The sequence below is a fragment of the Primulina tabacum genome, chromosome 3, assembly GCF_025594145.1.
Source record: "Primulina tabacum isolate GXHZ01 chromosome 3, ASM2559414v2, whole genome shotgun sequence".
NCBI lineage: Eukaryota > Viridiplantae > Streptophyta > Magnoliopsida > Lamiales > Gesneriaceae > Primulina > Primulina tabacum.
This window is the reverse complement of record NC_134552.1, coordinates 28668852-28694382: the sequence shown is the minus strand read 5'-3', so window position 1 is coordinate 28694382 and position 25531 is coordinate 28668852. Positions and strand designations below refer to the sequence as shown.

At 35.1% G+C, this 25531-nt stretch overlaps 1 protein-coding gene across 5 annotated transcripts; it reads right to left on the bottom strand.

The window, feature by feature from the left end:
• Positions 1-556: 556 nt before the first annotated feature.
• LOC142541043 (increased DNA methylation 1-like) lies at positions 557-23227 on the bottom strand. Of its 5 annotated transcripts, none has more exons than XM_075647581.1 (8): positions 22544-23227; positions 20024-20372; positions 15620-15728; positions 15319-15401; positions 5133-5377; positions 1998-2084; positions 1108-1207; positions 557-946 (listed from the first exon to the last, which is right to left on the bottom strand). In XM_075647581.1, the coding sequence occupies exons 1-8, from the start codon at positions 22570-22572 to the stop codon at positions 773-775; spliced, it is 1176 nt and encodes a 391-aa protein (XP_075503696.1). In that variant the 5' UTR covers positions 22573-23227; the 3' UTR covers positions 557-772. The 5 variants fall into 5 exon arrangements, with proteins under 5 accessions (XP_075503696.1, XP_075503697.1, XP_075503698.1 ...); XM_075647582.1 differs by having other exon boundaries at positions 558-946; positions 20024-22086; XM_075647583.1 differs by having other exon boundaries at positions 558-946; positions 20024-20953.
• Positions 23228-25531: the final 2304 nt, after the last annotated feature.

Genomic DNA, 25531 nt, shown 5'->3' with positions numbered 1-25531 from the left:
CTCCAGCATACCAAAGTGAATATTTTAACTCCAACCGTTTAGAGACTATCAAAGTAATGAAATCAAAAGTATCTAACTAACTCAAAATTGACGGGATATTTCTTAAAATATCTAAAGTAAAATCATCCTTTTTAGGCCCAAAAAGCAAAGAAGCATTAAATGGACATTTAATGTTGTGTACGATGATTGTAAGCAACAAGATCATTCTGTCGAGATTTAGTAGAAATGATAATTGAAAATCATCTTCGACCATTGGAGTTTGTTCAACTATATATATTCATACTCAAGACAGGAGATAGATACAACAATTCTTAGAATCTGCATTATCCCAGGATCTTCGAGCACCTCAAGCTATCACATATCGAGATACTCATCTTAGAACACGTCTGTCAGATTTATCAGATCATCTAAGAACTAATTTGTGCTACCCTATCAACTCAATATGTCAAAAGTTAACGGTTAGATTGTGTTGTTGTCACTGGTGAATCGAGAGTTCTTAAACAGGCAGAAGTTGTCGTATGATCACTAAGAGTTTGGATTTTGGCGGTTAGTCCGCCATTTTTGAATCTGGCAGAAGGGGATGGAAACGTACATCATAAATTACTTAGGCATTGCTAACAATAATAAAACAAAATGTACAGGATATTGCATTTGCTTACATTCAACAGAAAAAAGCTCTGGAAAGGCAGTCATTAAGAAGCGAAGGTTCCAAAGGATCCGTCGATGAATTGATGATCATGAAAATGAAAAGAACGATATTTAAGGACTCCTGCTACAAGCACTTCTTAAGCCATGTTGAACCAGGAAGTACCATTAGGTTGACTTTACATAAATTCTGTTTCTCTTCCTCTTCCAAGTGTTGAAAATGAAAGGAATCCATCCACGTACTCACTAGCTCGGAATGGGAAGCTACGAGTAGCTTTTCAACATTCAAAGTTTTTAGCATCTACAGACACAATACAACACAAATTAGCTGCATACAAACCAGAAAACTTCTCAAATTCATTGCAACCAAACACCATAATGATCACAAACTAAAAGATAATAGCACAAATCAAAGATATTTTCCCGCCAGAGCAAGAGAGTAATTCGTAATGGATATATTGCCTTTTCTATTGATTCCACAAGGAGCCTGAAGTTTCCCTTGCCCTGGTGTTCTTTGCAAGTCGCTATGAAAGGTAACTCTGCCAATTTTGCACCATGTATTCTGCAAGGCAAAGCAAAAAAACTGTAATTGTTATGAGATTTTTACCCAGAAATGTTTTAGGTAGGACGTGGCTAGGAAATTAGCAAAGCAAATACATGCTATAAACAATCATTTCGAATCTACTGCATATTGGTGTTATATCCCCTCTTCTAATTGCTCAACCCATGTTTTCATACATTGGATGGATCATTGATATGTTACCAAATATATAAATAATTTACTAAAGTCTGCCAAATGAATATGCCTATGGAGAAGCATTAGAAAGACAAAATTACCTATCGAATAGAGTGCAGAGTCTTGATATATTTACACTTGGGCACCGTAGAATGGTACAGAGGCCGAGATGTCAAGTTTGTGAATACAACCATATTAATGCATCCTGAAATATCCAATACTATATTCTCTACTACACGCCTCGCATGCATACATGAGATTTAACAACAGCCAACATAAGATTTATAGCATAAATCTACACTACCATTATGTGTCTTAACTTCAAAGATGGAAATCAAAAAATAAAAATGCATTATATGTAATTTGTCTAAATAAAATTTCACAGTTAAAAACATCAGAAGCAGGGTTGCAGGAGATGAGAAACTGAAGAGAGCACGTGTCTGACTCCACAATGATAGAAAGCAAAGCACAAATCAGCAGTAATAAAAGTGCTAGACATGAAAAAAGGAAGCAAATCTGGTGTCATACATGAGGCGTTCTAACATGTTCGTTCAACAAACTACTAAAAGCTATTTGAAAACAGTAAAATAAAAAAAGAACCGATGGATTGAATTACCTTATGCATGCCACAGACATTGTAATGTCATTTTTCTCCAGAATCACGGCATAAAAGTCACTGTAGTCAAAACGAGGAAGTTGTGATCTGAAAGAAAAAAAAAATTATCATGATTTTTAGCTATGAAACATGTTATGATCAAAGCACAATTAATTATTCTGCGCACAAGAGTTAAAATATGAGTAACAAAGCCCAAAATTCACAGAGCACAGCTGCAAGCATGGACTCAAAGCAATCATTCAACAGACTAATTTTACGATGTCTGTCACATAAAGAAGCTCAGCAAACCCTTTTGAAATTATAAGCCACAACAGGAAAGGGGCTTTAGAAAGCCCATAGGCCTGCGCAAACGTGAGGAATGTATTCTTTCTTTCTCAGGCATGGTGGAATGACTCTGTTACAAGGAGAAATTCTATCTCTAAAACCAAGCTGATCCACATAATCTCATCTAAAATTATATATAAACAAATCAAAAAGTAAATGATCATACCTATAATATTTAGTTGAGAAAAATATGGAAAAAAAATTGATGAGACGCCCTTCAAATTACTAATATATAGATGAGATCAAATCCACTACAATGTAAGGGCAAATTTGGAAATTAAATTGGTTTATCCATCATAACAAAAGAAGTTGCTCTATTATGCTCAAGTATAGTTGTATAGCATAGATAATTTATCCCAAAAAATTATTTCTCAGTTTTAGGTGAAACAAAGCTGTTTTTCGGACATCTAGGCAATTATCAAGTTGTAAAATTATGTAAAGGCAAGAAGGTATAGGAGAACTTGAATTAATCCCAAATACCTAGAAAATTTAGTTTTAGTCAAAACTTCCCTATTTCTTATACTAACCTATTTTGTTCCCATTTAGTTAGACTGTTCCAGTTTCCCTTTAGGATCCTTAAATTTAAATTTTTTGTAATCTCTTGTTCTTTAAATTGAATACAGAGAACGCTGAGCCTTAATAGTTAAAGTAGGTGGAGAGTATATAGTAGGAATTTTCGAAGTCCTCTGCTGGATCCAGGATGGAAGACATGCATGAGCATATTAAAGTGCTTCTATGGCCAACATACACTCACGTAAGATATTAAAACAGCTTCTCAACACTTGAACATCAACTTTCCCGAACAGAGATAAAAATGCATTTCTAAATGGTAAGCTTAGAGAACTGTTTATGAAGATTCCCTCCAAACAATTTGGTGATGGAAGTAATAATGAATCCGGACATTAAAAAATCTCTCTGTGGATTGCAACAATCTCCAAAGGCAAAGTTTGTTAGGTTCAGTTCATACTCAAGGAATTTCCGGTATACCACAAGGTCAGGCTGACCACACATTGTCCACAAATCAAGCTTTGATTAGGAAGATATTTGTTCTTTTGTGCATATGGATAACATCGTTATAACGCATAATTTGCTAAAAAAATAAATTCTAAGACAAGGAACTAGGAATTCTTTGTTACTTGAAATGAAGACATCAAGAAGTTTACAAACAATATTATTCCTACAAGCGACGAGCACATTCCGGGAAAGAAATTGGAGACATAAAAGAAGTGGATAGGATCTTCCAGTAACACCAAAAGTTAATTGGAAACTGACAAATCGCTTAGTTTTCAACTTGATATTGTCCCTTTCTTTTAGTGCGAGAATGATAAGTCAAGGCATGCGCTCAGCCAATATAAGAAACTTAGAATCAATTGACTGCTTATTAAAAATCTTGAGGATACCCTAAGCATAAAAATATTGTTTAATTGCATGATACTCGTTTTATCAAAAGTCATAATCAGTGGTAGTTACGTGAAATCAAATATTTTAAATTGTATAAAAACTCAAGAAGCTTACATTTCAATCAGTTGGGCGATTAATGTTTTCCAACAATTCCCCAATAACTCATCAATATCTGCATCTTATGGAAACCAATTATGTGATGTTCATTTTGATACAACTTGCAAGATCACGTGTTTGTCGTTTTACCAAAAGTTATAGTTGGTGATAAGGATGCAATTCAAATGTTTTAAATTATAAAACGGTCTCGGTGTCACAATTCGATCAATGCCCAACTAAAATAATTAAAAGGAATAATAACAAAGAGATCGAATCATTTGGCACAGTGGGCTGCATAATCCAAACTTAAGAAATCCACAATCCGAAATTATTTGAAATGGGGAAATCTTGTAACTTAGACAAGTAGAAGCAACCAGTCACAACCAAAAGCAATGCAAAAGCCAAGTATCAAGCAGTTGCACAAGTTTTGATAGGTCAATAGAAAAAATTATACCAAATATACAATCTTGAAGGGTAGGTCCTATAAAGCTCAAGAGTGATAACAATTTCACCATTGTAGTTTAAAGTCGTGTGTAGCATGATTTTTATGGAACATGCCAGGACTGATAGAAACTTCATCAAGCACAAGTGGTACTAAAATGGTAAAGTAGAATAAGTACTACCCGAGGACTAGGAAGTCGATATCCTCATTGGTCATGAAGGAAAAAATGGGTATGCCTGATATCTATTCTCCAGCTTAGGGCAGGGGTTGAACCCTTGAATCACTCCAAATTTCCAAAAAAATCAATTTAGTTGCTATTTTTCTGTTGCTTGCTGTAATCTTTTCCCCCCTATACAGGACTATTTCATCTACATATAGACTAGTAATTGTTATTGCATGAAATTGGATATAGGAGTATTTTTTTGCTTCTCTTTAGTCAAGCATTAAGAAATCGAAACCCAAAATATTTCCATTTACTTTTCGAAACTTTTATCAATTTTTAAGTATTTGAAACTTAAGTTGAAACAAATATTTAATACATGGATACAACTAGCAAATGCCAAAAAGTAAAATTTTAAGAGATGAATATAATTAAAAGGAAAAGTGGTACATATACATGCCTTTATCAGTTAGCACAGCCTACCAATAATCTAAAGAACTAGTTTACTCGAAAACACCAATGATGGTGGCAGGATAAGTCAGTCATAAATCACAATAGCTACAGTCAGAAGACAAGAAAAACAATAGAACTACTCACTCATGCCTATGTTAAGAAATATGAACAAGATGAGCTAGTTCTGGGAGTTGGAACAAGGAAAAGCCAGCATATTTATGACTTAAGTATCGAGGGTATGCACAATAACAGCAGTTACCCCCAATTGTATATGGCTTGAGGTATCATGCTTATCTTGGTATCTTCATCCTCCATAGGCCGAAAACATTCTTCCATAATTTTGATGGCAACAGCTAACTTTGAGTTGCATTCTGCCTTCAAGGCAACAAAATGCTTAGAAGAATGCGCTTTATGGTCGCCATCGATGCACTTCAGAAGTGTCCAAGAGATACCACTAGACAGATGATTCATCAACCCAATCCGAGATTCAAGACCAGAGTAGATCTGGAAAAAATTGAAAAAATAATTTCAAGCTCGAACTTAACAAATTAATCCATGATACATGCTATTTCACTCTCACGTCTTCCATTAAAGCTGTGAAACCTGTTCCGTGAACATCATCAATACTGCATTCAACAATAAGAGAGATTCATTTTGCTCATTATGTCAATGTTGTACTCCCATTAGCTTCGTAAAACAAACGAGAGGTTGGAATCGACACGAACTGCTTGGCAATCCTTGATAGAGCTTATGTTGAGCCAACTTGTCATCGACAGATTTACATGCATTCTTTAAATGTTAAAGAAGTATTTTACCTAGCAAAACCGATTACCTTTGGCTGCTTTAAACCAAGGTATCAACAATAAACTTGCATTAATAGTCGTTCCCATTTATCTTATAGCACCATACGGGGTTTCGAAATTATGTTCATTTTTACCCTCAATTCATGCCTGTTTTAGCATTACTCGCATTAACACTACTTAGAGAAAGGAACAAACCGAGCATTTCCATTTCTGCAAAGTGATTTGCATTTTATACTGAGTTGACCAGAAAAACATTCAGCACTCGAATTGACAGATCATATGAAAAACATTTAAACTGATGACTGAACCTCTTCAACCACCCAAAGAAGCCCAAATCAAAGTTTATTACCATTTTGGTTTTTTTTTTACTATTTTTAAAAGGTCGTGTGCTTTTGGTTTTTTTTTTATTCAGACCATATATTGTGTTTATATTCAGTAGTATGCAGTAGAAAAAAGAAATATATACTCTAATTTATTTCTTGTTCTAGTAAGAGAAGAAAGATCGACAAAAACAGATATTGTATAAACTTCTCAGGCGATTTATTATTTACCTTTCAAAACATCTACATATTTATTACATATTAATAATTTCATGTATAAATATCAGTTCGATAACGTTGCTCACCAATTAAACCATTTAAATATAACCGTTTGATTTTATGATTTGATTGATGGTCCAGTTTATTATATGTTGGTTCACATATACGCTCAAGAAATCATTTCTTTGATAAGTAGAAGGCTGGGCCTAAAATAAAGACTTCAACTAAGCTACATAGACTAAGCCATACACAATAAATCTTTACATAGGTTTAGCCATGGAGGCTTTGGAGGGTTGTCTGTTACTCCTCACAGAATTTCTCGTGTCCTCATTCTCCTACCATAAAGCCTCGCAAGACTCATTGCGGTGTTCAGGTCATAAGGGTGTTGAAGCTCCACTTTGATCGGTATTTTCACTTGAACCCACGAAGGAAGATCTGAACCTCTTGTTCATTAGTCAATGAACAGGACCAGAGCGCCAATTGTTCGAAACATCATTGGTAGTCAGCGAAATTCCCAATTTGGCAAAACTTGGCTAGTTTGACTAATTTGTTGTTGCGTATGGGAGGCCCAAACCGAAGGTTGCATTGGTCCTTAAATTTTTTCCCTTGTAGCGGAAGTCCAATTTGAGAAACCACAACTGACCATCTCTCTCAAGATGGAAGGATGCCAACCCCACTTTTCCTCTTTTGGTGTTCTCTGATGGCGGAAAAAATGCTCACAAAGATTTAGCCACCCCAAAGGATCAGATCAACCACTGTGTCTAGAAAAATCAAGCTATGAATATCGGGGCATATAAAAGCTGCAATCTTCACTGGTACAGGAGCCCCTTGAGCGCTGGTCCTTGATGCCTCGTCGAAAAAAGTTGTTATGGTCCCGAGTTATAGATTGTGTTATGGAGTGATCAATAGGCTTATAGTTGGGCTTCGCATATTATCCCATTTGTGGGTTCTTTGACCTTTTTCGCTTTTGTCTAATTGTGGAGATTGAGGCTCATTTTAGGAGAGAACCCCGCAATCTCACAACACTTCGATTTCTGAAAAACCTCAATGATTATTTTATAACTTAATCAGCCACATATTTATAATTATGTGATAGCCTAGATAACATTAAATCTTCAAGATTCAACTATCCGCAATTTTAGGACAAGTGAGATAAAGATGACAACATGACACTTGTTTCAAATAAAACAACAATTGATGTGAATTTGACCGGGTGTCACATGCTAACTAGTGGAAGAGATTTCGAGAGATATTATCTAGATTGTGAAAGCTTGATGGTGATTGAAAGTGAAGTATCAAGTATATTCAAGCGATTAAAGAAGTTCAAGGAAACACTTAGTGGAATCGTATCGAGCTATCAAGCATTCGAGTGCAAAAATACCCCGGAAAACAACAATTGATGCGCACCATGCGCACAAAGCCAACCAAAATTGCCCATTATCAGTAGCATCCGTGCAGCAACCTGATATCGATGTGCACCCGTGTGCCACGAAGCGGAAATAGTTCAGAAACCCTAGATTCAAGATTGGCTTTGTTTTCTTGCTTTGTTTTACATATAAACATGTAATATTGAATATATAACAGATTATTATTGATAGTTTTAGAGTTTTTTCTCTCAATTTAAAGTTTGGCTTTGCTACACCTTGTGTGTTTCTCAAATCAAACTTATCAAAGTTTCTTGCTTTGTGACGTTTGTCAATTATTATTCACGCGAATTTTCAAAGAAGAGTTCTTTGAAGAGTCTCTTAAGAGCGATTGTTATATCCGTGTTATTTGTTACTAAGCTTCATAGTTTAGATGTGAATATCACAAAACACTCAGTTTCAACGATCGGGACAAAACTAAAGATTTGTTGTGCTCTTGGATTCAGGGCTCGATTTCACCAAATATTCGAGTTTGCTTTTTACATTCACGAGGAATCATATCATCTGGTATCAGAACTTAGGTTCCTTTGGTTCAAGTAAGTTATATTGTTTTATTTATCGAGTTTGCTCTTTGTTCTTTTATTTACGTTCTTGTTTCTTGCGTCGCAAGATTTCTATTAGGAATCTTGTATTCTAGTCTTCTGGTGTTCGTGAATCTCGCGATTCTCGAATTTTCTTTAGTCTTTCTTCATTGTTTGTTGTCGCATAAGTTTCTTCTTGTCTTATGTGCAATTTGTCAAAGAAAATGTTAAAATTGGAACAAAAAGAAAAGAGAGAGAGAAGTTCAAAGCTTGCACTACAAGAAAAGGATCTTATACCGAATGTTTCCTTGTTGATACAAGTTTCCTTCTTGCATTCAAAGTTTTCCTTATCTGTTTGATTTTTTTTTGTTTGGGATTTTCGATTGAGAATAGTTCTCGTTATTGTAAGAAAAAAATTGATTAAAAGAAATTCAGTTAAAAAAATTTGATAAAAAAAGAAGAGAATCGAAATTTACAAAAAAAAGAATAGAGATCGAAATTCCCTTTGAGAACGCATCTAGTATTGGAAAATTTTCCTCGAGTGTTGAGTCACACTCACGTTATTGGGAAAATCCTTTCAATTTATTTGTTTTTGTGCAATTAACGTGAGTCAATTTTCAAGTGCCTAAAAGTTTGGACTTGTAAAGTTTGATGCACACTAGCTACAAAGCCTAAGTAACCTTCTAGAGAATTCTCAAATTTGAGTAAAATACTTGAGTGTGAGTGTTTTTTTCTTGAAGTGACGCCTACAAGTAAAAGGAGTTCGAATAGCTATTGGAAGATAAAAAAAAGTGATTTTTTTCTTTGGAGTGACCTGTGAGATTTGGGTGAGAAACATATTCTTGTTATTTTTCTACTAACTTTTCTTGCAGGTACAACATGTCCGATGATCTTAAATTTCAAACATTGGTTGGAGAGTTGGGTAGAATTTGGGATAAGGAGTTTAGGCCTCTACGTGAGAGGTATTGGCAAGTTGATGGGAGTAGGATAGAAAGAAGAGTCGATGTGGATAGAATCACGTCTGGATTAGGATGATGATAGGCGGTGTGATAAGAGTAGTAGATATAGAAGTCGGGAAAATATAGAGTAAGTGGCGTTAAGATGACAATTCCATCTTTCGATGGAAGAGCCGATCCAAATGAGTATCTCAATTGGATGAGAATATGAAGTGTATTTTTGTGGTCCAAGATTATTCGGAAGCTAAGAAGCTAAGACGAGCTTGTAGCGAGTTTGCCGACTATGCTATTACTTTGTGGGATCAGTTAGTGTAGGGTAGGAGAAGACGTGGAGAGAATCATATAGTCATGTGGGATGAGATGAAAATGGAGATGAGAAAACATTTTGTTCTTAATCAATATCATAAGGAAGTTGATAGAAGAGGTGGGTGTGACTTGCATGAAGCGTCATTTGCTTCCACATGGAGGTCGAGCATGGATGAGAAATACATGGCTAGGCCAATGATGGATTCAAGGCATGAAGTTCTCAAGCATAGATATCATTATCAAGGTATATCTAAAATTTCAAATGCTCGTACTTGTGATATTATATGTTTTTTGTCTAGAAATTGGACATGTTATTAGCTAATGTCAAAATGAGACGGTGAAAGTGATGGATTCTCAAGCGGAGCTTGAATCCAAAGTTGTAGTTGATTATCAATCAAAAGTTGTAGTTGATTGTGAATCCAAAGTTGTAAGTCGAAGTTGACAAAGTTGAGACTGATGATACTCCACCGATTGATTATGCGAATATTGAACAATATGCGCTGGAAGTGAATCAGTAAATGAAGAAGGAGTTCCTAATATGTATGCTATGGAGGAGGAGAAAAGCTGAAGTGATTCTTTAGTGATGGAAGAACGTCATGGGTTAATCCGTATGACTTCGGAATCAGTCAAAGTGAGGTAAGAGTAGTTGGCAAGGACTATGAGGTATGTCTTGCTTCCAAATCTTAATTCTATAATGTCTTGTTTTCAATAATTTAGAAGAAGAGCCATGGATACGGTGTTTAAGAGATATGACTTAAATTAACTTTTGTCTCTAAGTTTCATGGATGTGAGAGTGGTGAGAAACTGCATGCATTAAGCTTAAAATTTTTGTTTTTGATTTCTCACAAGTTGTCAAATTGATGGGATTTAGTGGCAACAAGGATGTATGTGCATTGAGTTTAAATTCTAGTAAAGTGTTAAAAGCATGCAAGGATAGTACATGTGGCATGTCTTATTTGTATGATTTATATTTGTTTGGTGAGAGTTTACATGATTGGATGTGAGAATTTTTATGTTCATCATCAATATTTGTTTAAAGATGATAAATTTTTCATTCTATATTCATTGCATGAGTTACTTGACAGTGAGGCACATAGTTACGGTTTGATGTGTAACTATGGAGTAGCTAGAACCATATATATAATGCATGAATTTTTACCATGGTTGTATATGAAGAAATATATTGAGTGGGATTGTGAAATATGCATTGCATACGGAAAAATGAAGTCTAGGCTAGATTCTTATATCTTGCATGAACTACTTCTTACTCCTATTGAGCAAATGTTGTACACTTGTATAGATTTTATTGTAGGGTTAACTAGATCTAAGAAGGGGAAGAATTTAATTTTGTGATGCTTAATGAGATTTTATTATTATCATTTGGTATCATTTGGTGTAATTGATAAAGACATGGCGAAGGCAGCCATAGAGTTGAGATTTCTAGGGTTGATGGAGCAAGTAGATCATAGCACCTACGAGCTATATTTGAAAGGTAAGTATGGTGCTAATTTAATTTTTTTTGTTACCAACATTGTTTTTGTCTTGGTAGCAAAGATTCGAGGACAAATCTTCTTGAGAAAAGGGAGTGATGCGAATTTGACTGGGCATCACGTGATAACTAGTGGAAGAGATTTCGAGAGATTATGTTATCCAGATTATGAGAGCTTGATGGTGATTGAAGATGAAGTATCGAGTATATTCAAGAATTAGGAAGCACTTAGATCGTATCGAGCTACCAAGCATTCGAGTGCAAAATGACCCCGGAAGACGACAGTTGGCGCTCACCCGCGCAGCAAGAACGTGCATCCGTGCGCCCTGACAACAAATTACGCACTGGGCGCGCAGTGAAGCCAACCAAAGGTGCCCAACATCAGTAGCATGCGCGCACAGCACGATATCAACGAGCACCCGCGCGCCGCGACGCAGAAATAGTTCAGAAACCCTAGTTTTCGAGAATGGCTTTGTGTTCTTTCTTTGTTTTACATATAAACATGTAACATTAAATATAGAGCAGAATATTATTGATAGTTTTAGAATTTTTCCTCTCAATTCAAAGCTTGGCTTTGCCACAACTTGTGTGTTCCTCAAATCAAACTTATCAAAGCTTCTTGCTTTGTAGCGTTTGTCAATTGTTCTTAACCGGGATTGTCAAAGACGGAATTCTTTGAAAGTTCTCTTGAGAACAATTGTTATATCCGTGTTATTTGTTACTAAGTTTCATAGTTTATGGGTGAATATCACAAAACTAAATATTCGTTGCGTTCTTGGATTGAGTGCTCGATTTCACCTAAATATTCGAGTTTGCTTTTCATGTTCACAAGGAATCATATCAATAAGCTGGAAAAAAACTGGAAATAAACTTTAAAAATAAAATATTTAAAATCCTAATATTTAAACTACTCGAGACCGATCCTCTTTAATGGGCTTGGTCTTGGCCATGACCCATTACAGTATGTTATCGTGTCGTAAGTTAATATGGATTATAATAGGTTATCCATGTATGGAGTTTAGATGAATTTTGATAAATTTGTCAAAAAGGCTTAATTATTTATTTATCCGAGGTAATGCCTCCAAATGTTTGATATTTTAATAAGTAATGCTAAATGCAATTGTAACTAAAGATATAATTTATTTGCATGATTTTAAAAAAATGTGACCTCTTGATTCATTCACGCCTTTGCATAGAACACAACAGCTTGAGGATATAATCAGGTCAGGTTTTTCATTGAAGTATATCGTGGTATTTAATTTACTAAACGACAAAATTCAATTAAAACTTGTAGCCTGCTGAGAAGATTTGCAAACAAGTGGAAACAAATTATGAGATGACAAGGTTAGATTATCAATCCGGTATGGTGAAGAACAAGGGCCAAAAGGAATGAAGAAAATGGAGATTGGTTACAACCAGCTATAGAAAAATGCTTATAATGCCGTTCTTCGAACCATTTAGATTATCAGTCTGGCATGGTGAAGAAAGAGGGCCAAAAGGATTCAAAAAATGAAATGTTTATAATGCCATTCTTTAAACTGTTTATCCGCGGGAGATGAGCCGTTAATACACGAGATGAGGATTGAAATGAAGGAAACATCTAATGTTGGGCATAGTACCTGAAGCTAGACTCATCTGTGCTTAAAAACTGGAGCCGACCAGTGTTTGAACCGATGCAAAAATGGTAGTCTCTTTTAACCAACCAGATGATAGTTGACCAATAAAATATCCAAATAAACCTGTGGGTTTTTTTATCAAAACTAATGACCCAATTATCAAAGACCTACCGGGTTATTTCCTACAACAAATTTTGGAATAAATTTTATAGTTAATAATAACTAAATATTATTATTTTATTATAAATAAAGCATATAACTACGAGTTTTTTTAGAGGCATAACTGTAGTGATCATAATTTATTTATTTAGTTAATAATTTAAGCAATGCATGTTATGTGTTAAATTATTTCAAAAGTATATATATTTATTTTATTATGCAATTTAAAATGTTTATGGGTGTAATGTTAAGTTAAGTTTGTATGGATTTGGGTTGTCGTTATAAGGTCTAAGAGTAAATTAGGAAAGTTTGGGTTTCAGGGGTAAATTACACCTGAAAAATGTTAGACATCCTGGCAATGCCCTGTATGCTGTAATGAATGTTAAAATGTTTATTTTAAAAGATTATGAAATTTTATGATAGAAAACGATAAATGTTAAAAGATGTGATGTATGTTTGATTTAAAAGAAATTGATATTATTGCATGTATTTTCATAAAGTTATGGACATTTGATTGTGACGGTAAGGATATGGGGATTCGTGAGGGACGAAGCCCTAGTGGAATCCGTTTATGGGACAAAGCCACGTGGGAACCCAACGACCGAATTTTCATCGAAAGGATATGATGATATGTAATTCAAGGCTCAGTTGACTGGTGAGAGTGTCGTTGATGTCCCTGCCGACTATAGGCCAAGGCACATAACGGAAAAGTGGTTAATGTTGCCTCGCCTCCTGGTACCAAGGTTACAGCTGAGATTGATCGATTGACCGAAGGATGAGAGGATGGTCACAATTAATTAACGGAATTCATATTAAAGAGAATGTATATGTATATGTTTATGATGAAAGGAAAATGATTTAAAGTATGCATATTCATGAAAAGCTATTTTTATTTAAAGTATTTTCACTGTCACATGTGAATGCATATGTATTACTAGCTATCATGGTTGAGGTTTGCTGAGTCATTAGACTCACTAGGTGTGATCGATGCAGGTGAGCATGATTTTGATGATGTTGGACGACTTGATGGTCGAACTAGCTGGACTGATGGTGCACATAACCCGAGAACCTTTGCTAGTTTTCCGCATTAGTATGATTTTAAGATTTTATAACATTTATGACTTTTGATGCTTTTGAGCGGTTTTGAGAGGATTTAAGAGCTTATGCTACTTTTGAAAAAATACTAGTTTTCCGGTTTTATGTTTTGCACTGCGTTCTTTTGGATTTTTAAATAGTGAGTTGGTGAATTATTTTAAATGGTGCAAAAATACATTTATGCATATATATAGTCGGCCGAAAGCATATAAGAAAAAAAAATTCTAGTATATTTTAAAGAAAAAAGAGTAGTAGACGTTTCACTGACATTCAACAATAAATAAGATACACCTCCATATCTTTCTAAAGTTTTCTATAAAATCTTCATTAATTTTATTCATAAATTTATTGTTTGCTTAATTCATTTATTCCATTAATGAATATTTATAACTGAGAATATTCTACTAATTCCTTATTAGGAGTACATAATATGGTTTTTGCTGAATTTTTATCTGGTAAATGCTAATTATCATGGCCGTATTTCATACAGAAAAATATTTATTCTTTTACTTGTCAATAATTGACCGCTGGTCCAGCCATCGGTTAACTGGTTGCACCACTGACCCAATGGCCCACTGCTATAACTGGGTCAACTGGGTCAGTTTAAACACTACGATGCATGTTACTCCTATGATTATAACTATTGATGAGAAATATAAAAGGCAAGCACCAGATACTGCGTTTGTAAAAGACTGGTGCCGGATAATGTTGTATTCAACAACACAGCACAAGACAAAAGATAGTTTTCGGTTCCGGCATGTGAATTGAGCAATTGTTGAGAGAGAGACTAATTATGGAAACAAGTTCATTCACATAATAGTTTTCCAAAACAAAGACGATGATTTGAACAAAGTTAGAAGTCTTCTACTAAAAAAAGACTTGGCTTTTTCAAAACAACGGAAACAATGGGAGGCAAAAATTAATAAATGATTCATGCTGCTGAAGGGAATTGCTTAAATGTTATCAACTTTATCACCTATTCCTTAACATTCATACATTTCTAATTCAATTAGAGCTGATCAAAACAGCACAATAAGAGACTAGTTCCATTTTAGAAGAAAACCACGCAAATCCATATTTAGAATATTTACCTATGCAAGGTTTCATTTTCCTTGGTGTTTTTCATCTTCGGAAATGAAATCAAACATTACCATCTCATTTTCATATCTTTTCCAACAATTCACATATCCCTATATAATTCAAGTGGTTGTAATACAATTTTTTATCACTTTTCAAAAATTGTCTATTATAATATTATACCCTAGCAAAAAATCGAATTTGTACGCTATGCTTCATTAAACCAATGCATTGTTAAATGAAATGACATTTACAGTAGAAGAAAAAGTATAATTCAAAGAAAAAAACTAAAAATACACCAAATTATCCAGTCAATCTCTATAAAAGCAATTCCAGAATAACATGTCAGGAAATATGACAAATGAATCCAGATATTACCTTAGTTTCCCTTGCTACAACTACCTATAACAGAATTGCAGATCATAAAAATATAAACTGCTTCAATAAACATAAGACTTACCTCGTGACAACTTTGCGTACAGAACCACCTGTCTGATAACAACCCACCATCCGTAATTTGGTTTTGCACACACCCGTAATGATCTATTCACAAGTAACAGTAAGTACGGTTATCTGGATTCAGTAAATGAAAAACACCAGTAAATTTCGCAACATTGTCTGTACTACAAGAAGAATAGGTTGGCGATAGAATAAATAACAAGAAATTAAGTTCTTGCGCTCATGAAATGTTGAAATTCATAAGATACGTCTCAGAGAAATAAAATATCAAAGAAACAGGAGGTGTACAAAAAATACATTACATTTGTGCTTACACAGGGAGCATCTCAGACCACCATCTTTGCCATTGACCATGATTCCACAGGTCTGACAACAACAGTGCAGACAATACCAGCTTCCAGGCGGCAGCACCTGGAGAAACAAAATAAATGGGTTAACCTCCTGTACAAACAAAATCATAAATCATGTTATTTTCCCAAAAAAATGAATTTGCATATGTACCTATTCAGTACAGAAACAAACAATTTAATAAATTTCAGAGGCATAATAAACTGGGAACTCCTGTTCCGTGCCCGATTTGTGCAACAAAGTCTTCGTCAACGAGTTCTATATTCAATGATTGTTTCACTGGAAACAGATTAATCCATAACTTGACTGTGCAGATGCATTGTATCCTGCGTCAAATTCTTTTGCATCCACAAGAGAAGATAATTTTTGCAGAACTTATGGTCCTCTATAGATAACAAAATTTGAAAGGTGGATTTATTCTAATATGTGAAATCCATACACAAGTATTTCAAGAGAAAATTATATTTTCACATGCATGACTAAAAGAATATTCACAGTTGAGCTGCTCCATAAAGCAATTATACAATGGAGTGCATATGAATTACTACAAACTCTTGTTTCTTGGACTCATTAAAAGGATTTTGTTGATTAAATTTTATTTAGCCCTCAACATAGGAGAGAAAGGAAAACCTTATCGAAAAGCTTATAATATTAATGTAACGTCTCGAAAATTTGAGTTTCACGTAAACCACATACATGCAAGTTATTAAATTGTATAAAATATTGTTTTAATGCATGTTTATTTAATGAATTTGTGTTTTAATTCATGGTTTATTTAAAGTTTCATGCATTAGGATTTTAAGTTGCATTTCACGTTCGAACGAGGAACGGAGACCGGGGATATTCAGGAAAATTATTTTTATTGAACAATTATTATTAATTATTTAATATGAGGTGTTTTAAGTATGATATTTGAAAATGGACCTTGGTTGGATATTTTTATCCGCCGGGTTATATTTTTAGCTGGTAAGCAAAATTTAGCGAATCAGGGGACTTTTTGAGGATTCAGACAATATTTTCAAAAACGTACTTAAACGGAATATTTTTCGGGAGTGTTATTGGGCTTGATAGGATTATTTAATTGCTTAATGGGCCAAAACACTATTAATCCATTTATTTTTTATTAAGAGCCCATTAGCACCTTATATTATCACTTAAACACTTCATTAGCAAGCCCTAAACCTAATTGATACATGGTGGCCGCCCCTCCCCATTCAGCAGCACCTTTCTGAAATTCCAGCAGCCCCCAACCTCGAAAATCCTCTCCAAACTTTCAGGGAAATCATCCACACCTTCTTCGGTGCACGTTTTACGCGAGTATCTTCAAGTTTTCGAGCTGTGTATCGGGGCGTAACGCACGGGGGCTGGTGTTTGGGCAGTAGGGTTATCTAGGGCTGGTCAAGGAGAGTCCCTTGGGTTCGAACTTGGCCCTAGTTCGTGGCCGGTCCAGTCTAGGGTGGGCTAGGGTCGAAGATTAATGGCTAGGTGTGTTAGAGTTTTCGGATGACAGACAGAATTTTTCCAGCTGGTTTAAGTTGGGAAAGATTTGGTTAAGTTTCGGGTTGATTCGGGACCCCGATCCAAGTTTTAAAACGAATCGTTTAATTTTTTAAACGGGCTTGAGTTTACGTTTAAGAAATGCTTATAAATATGTTTTGGGATGTTTTAAGGAGTATGGTAAACTTCGGGTGGAAATTTAGAGTTCCAGGGGCAAAATGGTCATTTTGAGTTTTCAGGGGCAAAATGGTCATTTTGCACCCGAGTTGAGATTTTAGTCCTGGCAGCGCCCTGACCCAAAATTACCATTCTACACCTGGACCTTTAAATTTCGACCAAAAGCTTACCAAACTCCTTGAAACATCCCAAAATATATTTATAAGCATTTTTAGGCATAAACTCGAGCCGTTTCAAAACTTAAATTATTCGTTTTAAAACTTGGACCGGTGTCCCGGTTTTAACCTGAATCAACCCGAAACTTAACCAAATCTTTCCAACTTAAACCATGAGTTGAACCTACTGGACCAGCCTCTAAACCACTATTTCCAGACACTTATGACTCACCAAAGAAGCCTGGAAGTAGATGGAAAAATTCTGTCTTTGTCATCCGAAAACCCTAACACACCTAGCCTTGAATCTTCGAGCCTAACCCACCCTAACTGGACCAGCCCCGAACCAACACACCCTAGGGCCAAGTTCGAACCCAAGGGACTCTCCTTGACCAGCCCTAGATAACCCTACTGCCCAAACACCAGCCCCGTGCGTTACCCCCCGATACACCGTCACAACACGACAACCGAGCCACCCCTAAACTTAGCTCCTTCGACCGACTCCTAGACCGCAACCAGCTGTTCATGGCCTTCTCCCAGCCCTGTCACGGACCCAAGAGGGTCAAGCGCTTGGGTGGAATCGAGCGATGGAGGGGTGGACACCCAAATCCTTCGATCTCACCATACCCAAGCCCAAGCACTATCCATAAACCAATCGGCTCTCCCTATCTCGACCCCTATCCATCTCCAGAGCGTGAGTTATATGCAAGGAAAAACGCTTATTTCATATCAAACCTTTAAAAAATGACACCACTTGATACATTAAATAGTTCCTCATGCAAATACATATATATCAGCATAAAAATGGTGTGAATGATGAGAAAAAGAGATACAATGCGTGCCTTTGCGTATTTACGCTCGAAAACTTGAAGATACTCGCGTAGAACGTGCACCGGAGAAGCTGGGGATGATTTCCTTGAAAGTTTGGAGAGGATTTTCGAGGTTGGGGGCTGCTGGAATTTCAGAAAGGTGCCGCTGAATGGAGAGGGCGGCCACCATATATCAATTAGGTTTAGGGCTTGCTAATGAAGTGTTTAAGTCATAATATAAGGCGCTAATCGGCCCTTAATCAAAATAAAGGAATTTTGGGCCCATTAAGCAATTAAATAATCCCATCAAGCCCAATAAAAATCCCGAAAAATATTTCGTTTAGGTACGTTTTTGAAAATATTTTCTGAACCCTCAAAAAGTCACCCGATTCGCTAAATTTTGTGTACTGGCTAAAAATATAACCCAACGGGTAAAAATATTCAACCAATGCCATTTTCAAAAATCATACTTAAAACACCTCATATTAAATAATTAATAATAATTATTCAATAAAAATATTTTTCCTGAATATCCCTAGTTTCTGTTCTTCGTTCGAGTGCGAAATGCAACTTAAAATTCTAATACATGAAACTTTAAATAAACCATGAATTAAAACATAAATTCATTAAATAAACATGCATTTAATGCATTAAAAAAATTTAATAAAATACAAAAGAAATTTAATAACTTGCATGCATGTGGTTTACGTGGACCATCAAATTTTCGTGACGTTACAATTAATCACAGTTAATTTCTAGAAAAGAATACCAAACCACCAAGCTTCAACTGAACTTTGATTTACTGCAGCTTAACTTAATATTGCATACAAGCATCAAAACAAAGCCTTGTTTCTTTTGACCAAGAGTGTAAAGCTTTGTTTATTTTTTAATAAAAACCCCACCACTAAAGGGGGCAAAAGGAAAGGGTGGAAAAATGGTTCTATAGCGAAAAGCTGAAATTTATCATGATGTAACAAGGACATGGTAAAAACCATATAATTATAAACTACATCATACGTAAATAAATATCTCTACATGCAAAATCTTGAGAGTACAAGCACATTTGAACAAGGAATAAACATAAATATTTGAGCCTATGAAGTTGCATTCCTCAAATGATATATGATGTCATAAATTTTCCGCAATACAGAGGTTAATTCTAAGACATGGAATAGTATTAATCATACAAAATTTTAACACATTTCAAAATTATCATATTGGTAGACTTACACGGCAACAAAAGATAAAAATAACTAGCAGACATCAATGAAATCCTTGTGAAAGCTAGCTTGTCCATTTCAACTCATTTCATGTAGTGACGGTACAGCATCTCTTTTAGTAAAGAAAATGGGACGTCCATCTTTATGAGCCAATTAACAACTCCAGTGGCCAAGTCTTTCAAGAAAAAGAAAAATAACACACTGTTCGGCGACGAATGAAGTTTAACTTCCACAGAAGTGAAGTTCACCATAAATTGGACGGTGCATTTTTATCCTTAGATAAGAAAAAAACTGGATAATTACAGTCAACAGAGATTCTGCCACATTAATGTTTGCAATAATGGAAGTGTGTGCATATGATGGGAAACAATCATTTTCACAAATGTCTGAAACACTTGTCGTGAATAAAATTATAGACATCATTAAGCTCTATATTTTTATGCATGGAGAAAATATGGAAGAAATCCAATGGACCAAAATCTGTGAAGAAAGCTGAGACAAACCTGTTCAAGCATACATGCCTGGTGAAATGCAGATGGACAGTTGTCACAGCAAACCAAATCACCAGCACTACCACACAGCCCACAGAACTCATCATTTTCACCTACATGAAAAACTCTACCCTTTTCCAGGGGCGCTTTTCTAGCAAGGTATTCTGCTGACCATGCTTCAAGTTGGCTTAAAATTAACGACTTTCCATTCTCCATGAAGAGATTCATGCATTGACTGTTTAATCCAAACCCAGCATGCCTTTTAAACTCAGAGATGGAAAGCTCCTCCCAACAGCACAGGCATAACAGGTGGCCATTTTTTACTATGCCCTCTTTTACAACAGCATCATTTGTACGACTCCTATATTGAATTACTTCATTCTGTGAAACAACCCCAGAATGTACTAACCAAGATAAAACTGTTCTTGGTGGGGATTTCTTTTTTTTTCAAGTTATATCGTTTCTGGGAACATCTGAAGTTTTTGTTGGTTATAACTGATGAAACCAACAGATCATCGTCGTTAACTTCAAATGTATTTGATTCCATTGATTGGATGCTTCTACTCATTTTACCCAACGAATATTCTCCCGCTCTTAAATGAAGTTTAAACTCACTAGGGACTTTCAATTCAAAAAATTGCCACAAAATTTGTTGGCCTTCCGAGGATGAAAACAACCTTCTTCCTCCATTCACTCTTTTGTTGAAGCTTTAGGAATTTATCATAGCTTGACTGCAAAAAACAGGGTCCACATCACCTGAACTGATGACAAAATCATCCTCAATGACTAACTCGTTGCCTTGTCTCTCGTACCTTAAATTAATATTGCTTTTTGTTCCAGCAAATTATATTTCTATTTTATATGACTGATACAGCAAGTGCATCATTTCTCAAATTCTTCGCAATATCAGCTTTGATGTGATTAGTGGTTGTACAATGGGAACTGAAACCAAGAATGTCAAAATTATCAAATTAATTTCATAGAGAAAACAATTAAAATAATTACAGAGAAGAAATTAGCGCATGCCAGCTAATTACTTGCCAAAATATAAAACTAAACAAAAAATTGCATGATATTAATCTGGTCTGAATTCTGAAAACTCCGTAATCAAATCTCTTATGGATTTTCCTTCTTACATTCTGTAATTTAGTAGGCAACCTACAAATCTTGGTAATATGTGTGTAGAAATTACAGATGTGGAAAATTTTGCACAAGGGACCCAATTGTAAATTGCATAAATCTACTTCCAATAGATGTAAACAAATCTACAGATTACAAATGCACTAATTATACAGCCATAAATAGAGATGGATAGAGAAAAAGATCACTATAAACAGATTTAAATGGCATTAATTTAAAATTTTGCCAATAAGGAAATAGTTTAAATTCATAATGTGCCTATACTCCTGCAGAAAAATAGCAAACTTTGCATTACATTTGATGCATGAGGATGAACGGAACACATTGATAATTGGGGGTTGGGGGAAGATAATAAAAACATTCGTAAAACTAATCCTTGAAACATGCAAATGCATCAAAATAAAAATCTGAGAGTGACAATGGTTCTATTGATGATTAGTGTATAGACCTATTTTCTCACCTCTGCTTTAGCTTTGAGAGAAACAAAGCTCAAATTTCTATAATAATGCTTTTGGAGTCTAAGATTTAAATTTGTGCAATTGGAAGTCATGAGTACTCTAAAGCTTCAATTCCTTGATTCCAATCCTCTGTGCAAGCTGGTGTTAGGAAAGCTTTAATAGTTATGTTCAGACAACATGGAAGAAAAAAATTAACAATAAAAACCCTCTACCAGGGAGTCAAATATTCAAATAGTCTTTTCTTCACTTAGATTTCGGACTTGGAGCAAAGTAAGATGCAAAGGGATTGAGAAAATTTGTTAGATGCCAAAAAGGAGAAGATGAATGGCAGAGGTATTTTTTGCACTCATAAATGCACTCGCAAAGTGAGTGACAAATTTCCACATATTGGAGGGTCAGTAGGTTCTTCAACACAACGGATGGCATTCATGAACCTGGCTCTCTCTCACACAGTATAGATGTATTTCATCATTATACCTGTAGCATTGAAAATTTGCCAACTTATAAAACAATATAACTGATGGTAACAGCTTAAATCTGATATTTTTAAATCTGGAGAAGAGCAAACACCGTATTCGGATCGTTGTGTCATATAAGACAACCACACCAAATGCAATTGCTGCTACCCAACAATGTGTATCCTATCGACACCTACTGGAAACTCTTTTATGTTCCCTTTAACAATAACATACAAGTGAAAAGAACACCAGATAAAGGAGTGAAAATAGTCCTTGCCTCCGTTAGAGCAAAACAACATAGAATAAATGAATTGTGAAGTACAAAGAACCAAGAATTTAATGAACAACACCACATTCCTATCTGTTTTTGTTTTTTGTAACAACCTCGTGAAAAAACGAATTCAAAATCCTAACAAAACATTCCTTCAAAAAAAATCCTAACAAAACGTAAAATGAGAAATAAATTAATTAATTACCATTCAAGTTTCAATAAGAGGGAAAACATCAGGCCATGGATTCAAAATAGGTATAAAGCCCACCAATCCAACCACAATTACCCACCAGACCTCCCACCCCCGACCCCCAAATACCAATCCACTCCACCGCTAGCCTATCCCATATTAACGGAGACCGAGTTCCATTGTAACGTCAAGGAAAATCTGCAGTTGTTCCGTTGTGAGAGTTCCACTCCCATTTAGTGGCCATTTTTGCAGTTATGCCTTTGATTAGCCTCTGTTCCAGGTCCTGCTTCATCACAGGCTTGCTGAAGGGAGCCTTCACAGTCATACTAATCCTGATACCATGAAAGAAGTGCAAAAGCTCCCATTTGGCAGACAAATGTTGAGGCTTACTCTTCTCTCCCAGAGCCTGGCGCGAAAAGGCCATGTAAAAGAGCAAAACATCGAGGAGGAAGCGTCGGGACATGAAAATTGATCTGAAACTGTATGGATAAACAATGGTGGTATGAGTCGGCTGAGCATGCCATTTCTTTCAAAATTAGGGGGAAAGTTGAGGGATTTTGAGTTCATGAAGAATTCTGTTCCAGGTTGGGCTGATCATAAGACCACCGCATTAAAGTTTCTCTGATAAAACTCATTTAAAGTTAAGCGATTTTAGTTGAAATTATAGGTGATTGCCGGGATGATATTGGAGAGGAGTTTTTTTTTGTTCGAAGCCTGAAACCCGACAATGTTCTTGAGATTAAAAATAATATTTGACTTTTCTTTAATCAAAAATTTGAAATTACTTCTTTGACTTTTGTACTTATATTATATTTGCTCTATCTCAATATGTATATTTTTCTTTTCGTGAATGCTCTCTCTGTCTATTTGAAAGTTGTTTCGGAAAACAACAATTTAGAAAAAATGGAAGTATTTGAGCGAAATCATTTTTCAAACTTTATCGCTAGTTCTTCCATGTTAAGGATATCTCCAACTAGGACTTGAAAATAGCATTTCACGCTATTTTGCTGTCCTATGTCCTCCAACCGGGGCGCTATTCCAAAATAGGCGCCCCTCAGTCAAAATTTGACACAGGATGTTGTATTTTTTTTTTATTTTTTTTTTAGAATTTTTTATTTATTTTTTTATTATTTTTAAATTATGATTAATTTAATAAATAATATATTTAATAATATACGAATTCTTTAATTTATTTTAAATGATTTAAAAGCATTTAATTAATATATTAAATAAAAAATTATTTTGTTAGTATTAATAATTGAAATTTATTTTATTAACATATTAATCTATAAATTGAAAGGTTAATGTAAATCATTACTGTAAATAACATAATCGAATACACAAATTTATTGAATAATATTTAAACATTCAAACACACGATTAAAATAAAAAAAGGAAATCAAATACATTTAATTTAAATGCAAGGATAATAAAAGAGAATCAAACTAAATTATCAATAATCTGGAAAATCAGGTCCTGATCCAGATCCTCCAAAATCACCAAAAAATTTTCCAAATGTGTTGCCTTCACGTTGACGACGTTCTTCCTCTCTTTTCTGCATAATTCTTGCTCTTTCATTTTGAACCATTTGACGCATTTCTGGATCATCAATTGTGGTCAGATCCATGTACAAAATTTTATTCTCCTCTTGAAATGCAGCCAATGCTATTTGTTGTTGACAAATTTCTAGCTTTTTTTGTTCATTTTGCAACATTAACAGCTTAATATCATAATTTTGTTGCATATCGGTAGCTCTCTTTTGTAATACATTGATAAGATCGCGATGACCTTCCTTCATCGTAGAAATTAATTCTGATACATTTTCTTCTCATTTTTTCTTTAATTTGGATTTTTTCACTCCAAGTGGTCGCTGAGATTGAGTACCACATGCATTTTCATCACTACTTAAATTAATTGAAAATGAATTTATTCCTTGAGAACCTGACATTGGAGATTCCGGTTCTTGATTATCTGATTTTGACGAATCCAAATTTGTGACATGTTGTTTTGATAGTGGTATCGGTGCACTGTCGTTGGCCGAAAATTTCTCCAAATCTTTCATGATTAGGCCACACATGATCAAATTTGAATCCTCGACTGAAATTTTTATCTTGCATCATTAAATCTTTAGATCGGTTCAACTGCACAAAAATATCCAACCCGTATAAAAATAAAGTTAGCGTATCCAGAATATTTTAAAACTAAAGACTTACAATATCTTCCTCGGATGCGCCACTCGGCTTCAGCTTTTCAATTATGCTTACACAGCCACATAATTTTCTAACAGCACGGAGGATAACTTGCATGCGACATTGCATTGATCTTCTATTGCGTTCTTGCATGTTATTCGATCTACTGCCATTGAAAGCTTCTTCAATACGACTCCAAAATCGATCTTTGGATTGGTTTATACCGATGATAGGATTTTGCGAGACGTCAAGATAAACATGACATAATAGCTTATCTTCTTCGATAGAGTAGTTAGATGTTCGGATACTGGAGTCCATTGATTTTCTTTGAAGAAATATATTATTTGGAGTATGATTTGTAATGTTTGATAATTCATTCAAACAATCAGGAGTATATTTATAGTAGAAATTCCACCTACCATTTCAAATGCACCTACCGGTCCAAATGCACCTATCGATTCACCTACCGTTCCAAATTCACCTACGGTTCCAAATGCACATAACCTTCCAAATTCACCTACCATTCCAAATTCACCTACCGTTCCAAATGCACCTACAATTCCAAATTCATCTACCGTTCCAAATGCACATGACCTTTCAAATTCACCTACCGTTCCAAATTCACCTATCATTCCAAATTCAACTACCGTTCCAAATCCACCGACCCTTCCAAATCCAACTACCGTTCCAAATTCACCTACCATTCTAAATTCATCTACCGTTCCAAATGCACCTAACCTTCCAAATTCACCTACCATTCCAAATTCACCTACTGTTCCAAATGCACCTATCATCCCAAATTCATCTACCGTTC

Excerpts from the sequence above, each read along its gene's own strand:
- LOC142541043 (XM_075647581.1), bottom strand. The coding sequence starts at position 22,572 with ATGTTTTCCCTCTTATTGAAACTTGAATG. Across the intron at positions 20,373-22,543 it reads CTCTTATTGAAACTTGAATG|GAGTCGTACAAATGATGCTG; the intron begins GTAATTAATTAA and ends AATTCAATATAG. Across the intron at positions 15,729-20,023 it reads AGGCATGTATGCTTGAACAG|GTGCTGCCGCCTGGAAGCTG; the intron begins GTTTGTCTCAGC and ends TTGTTTCTCCAG.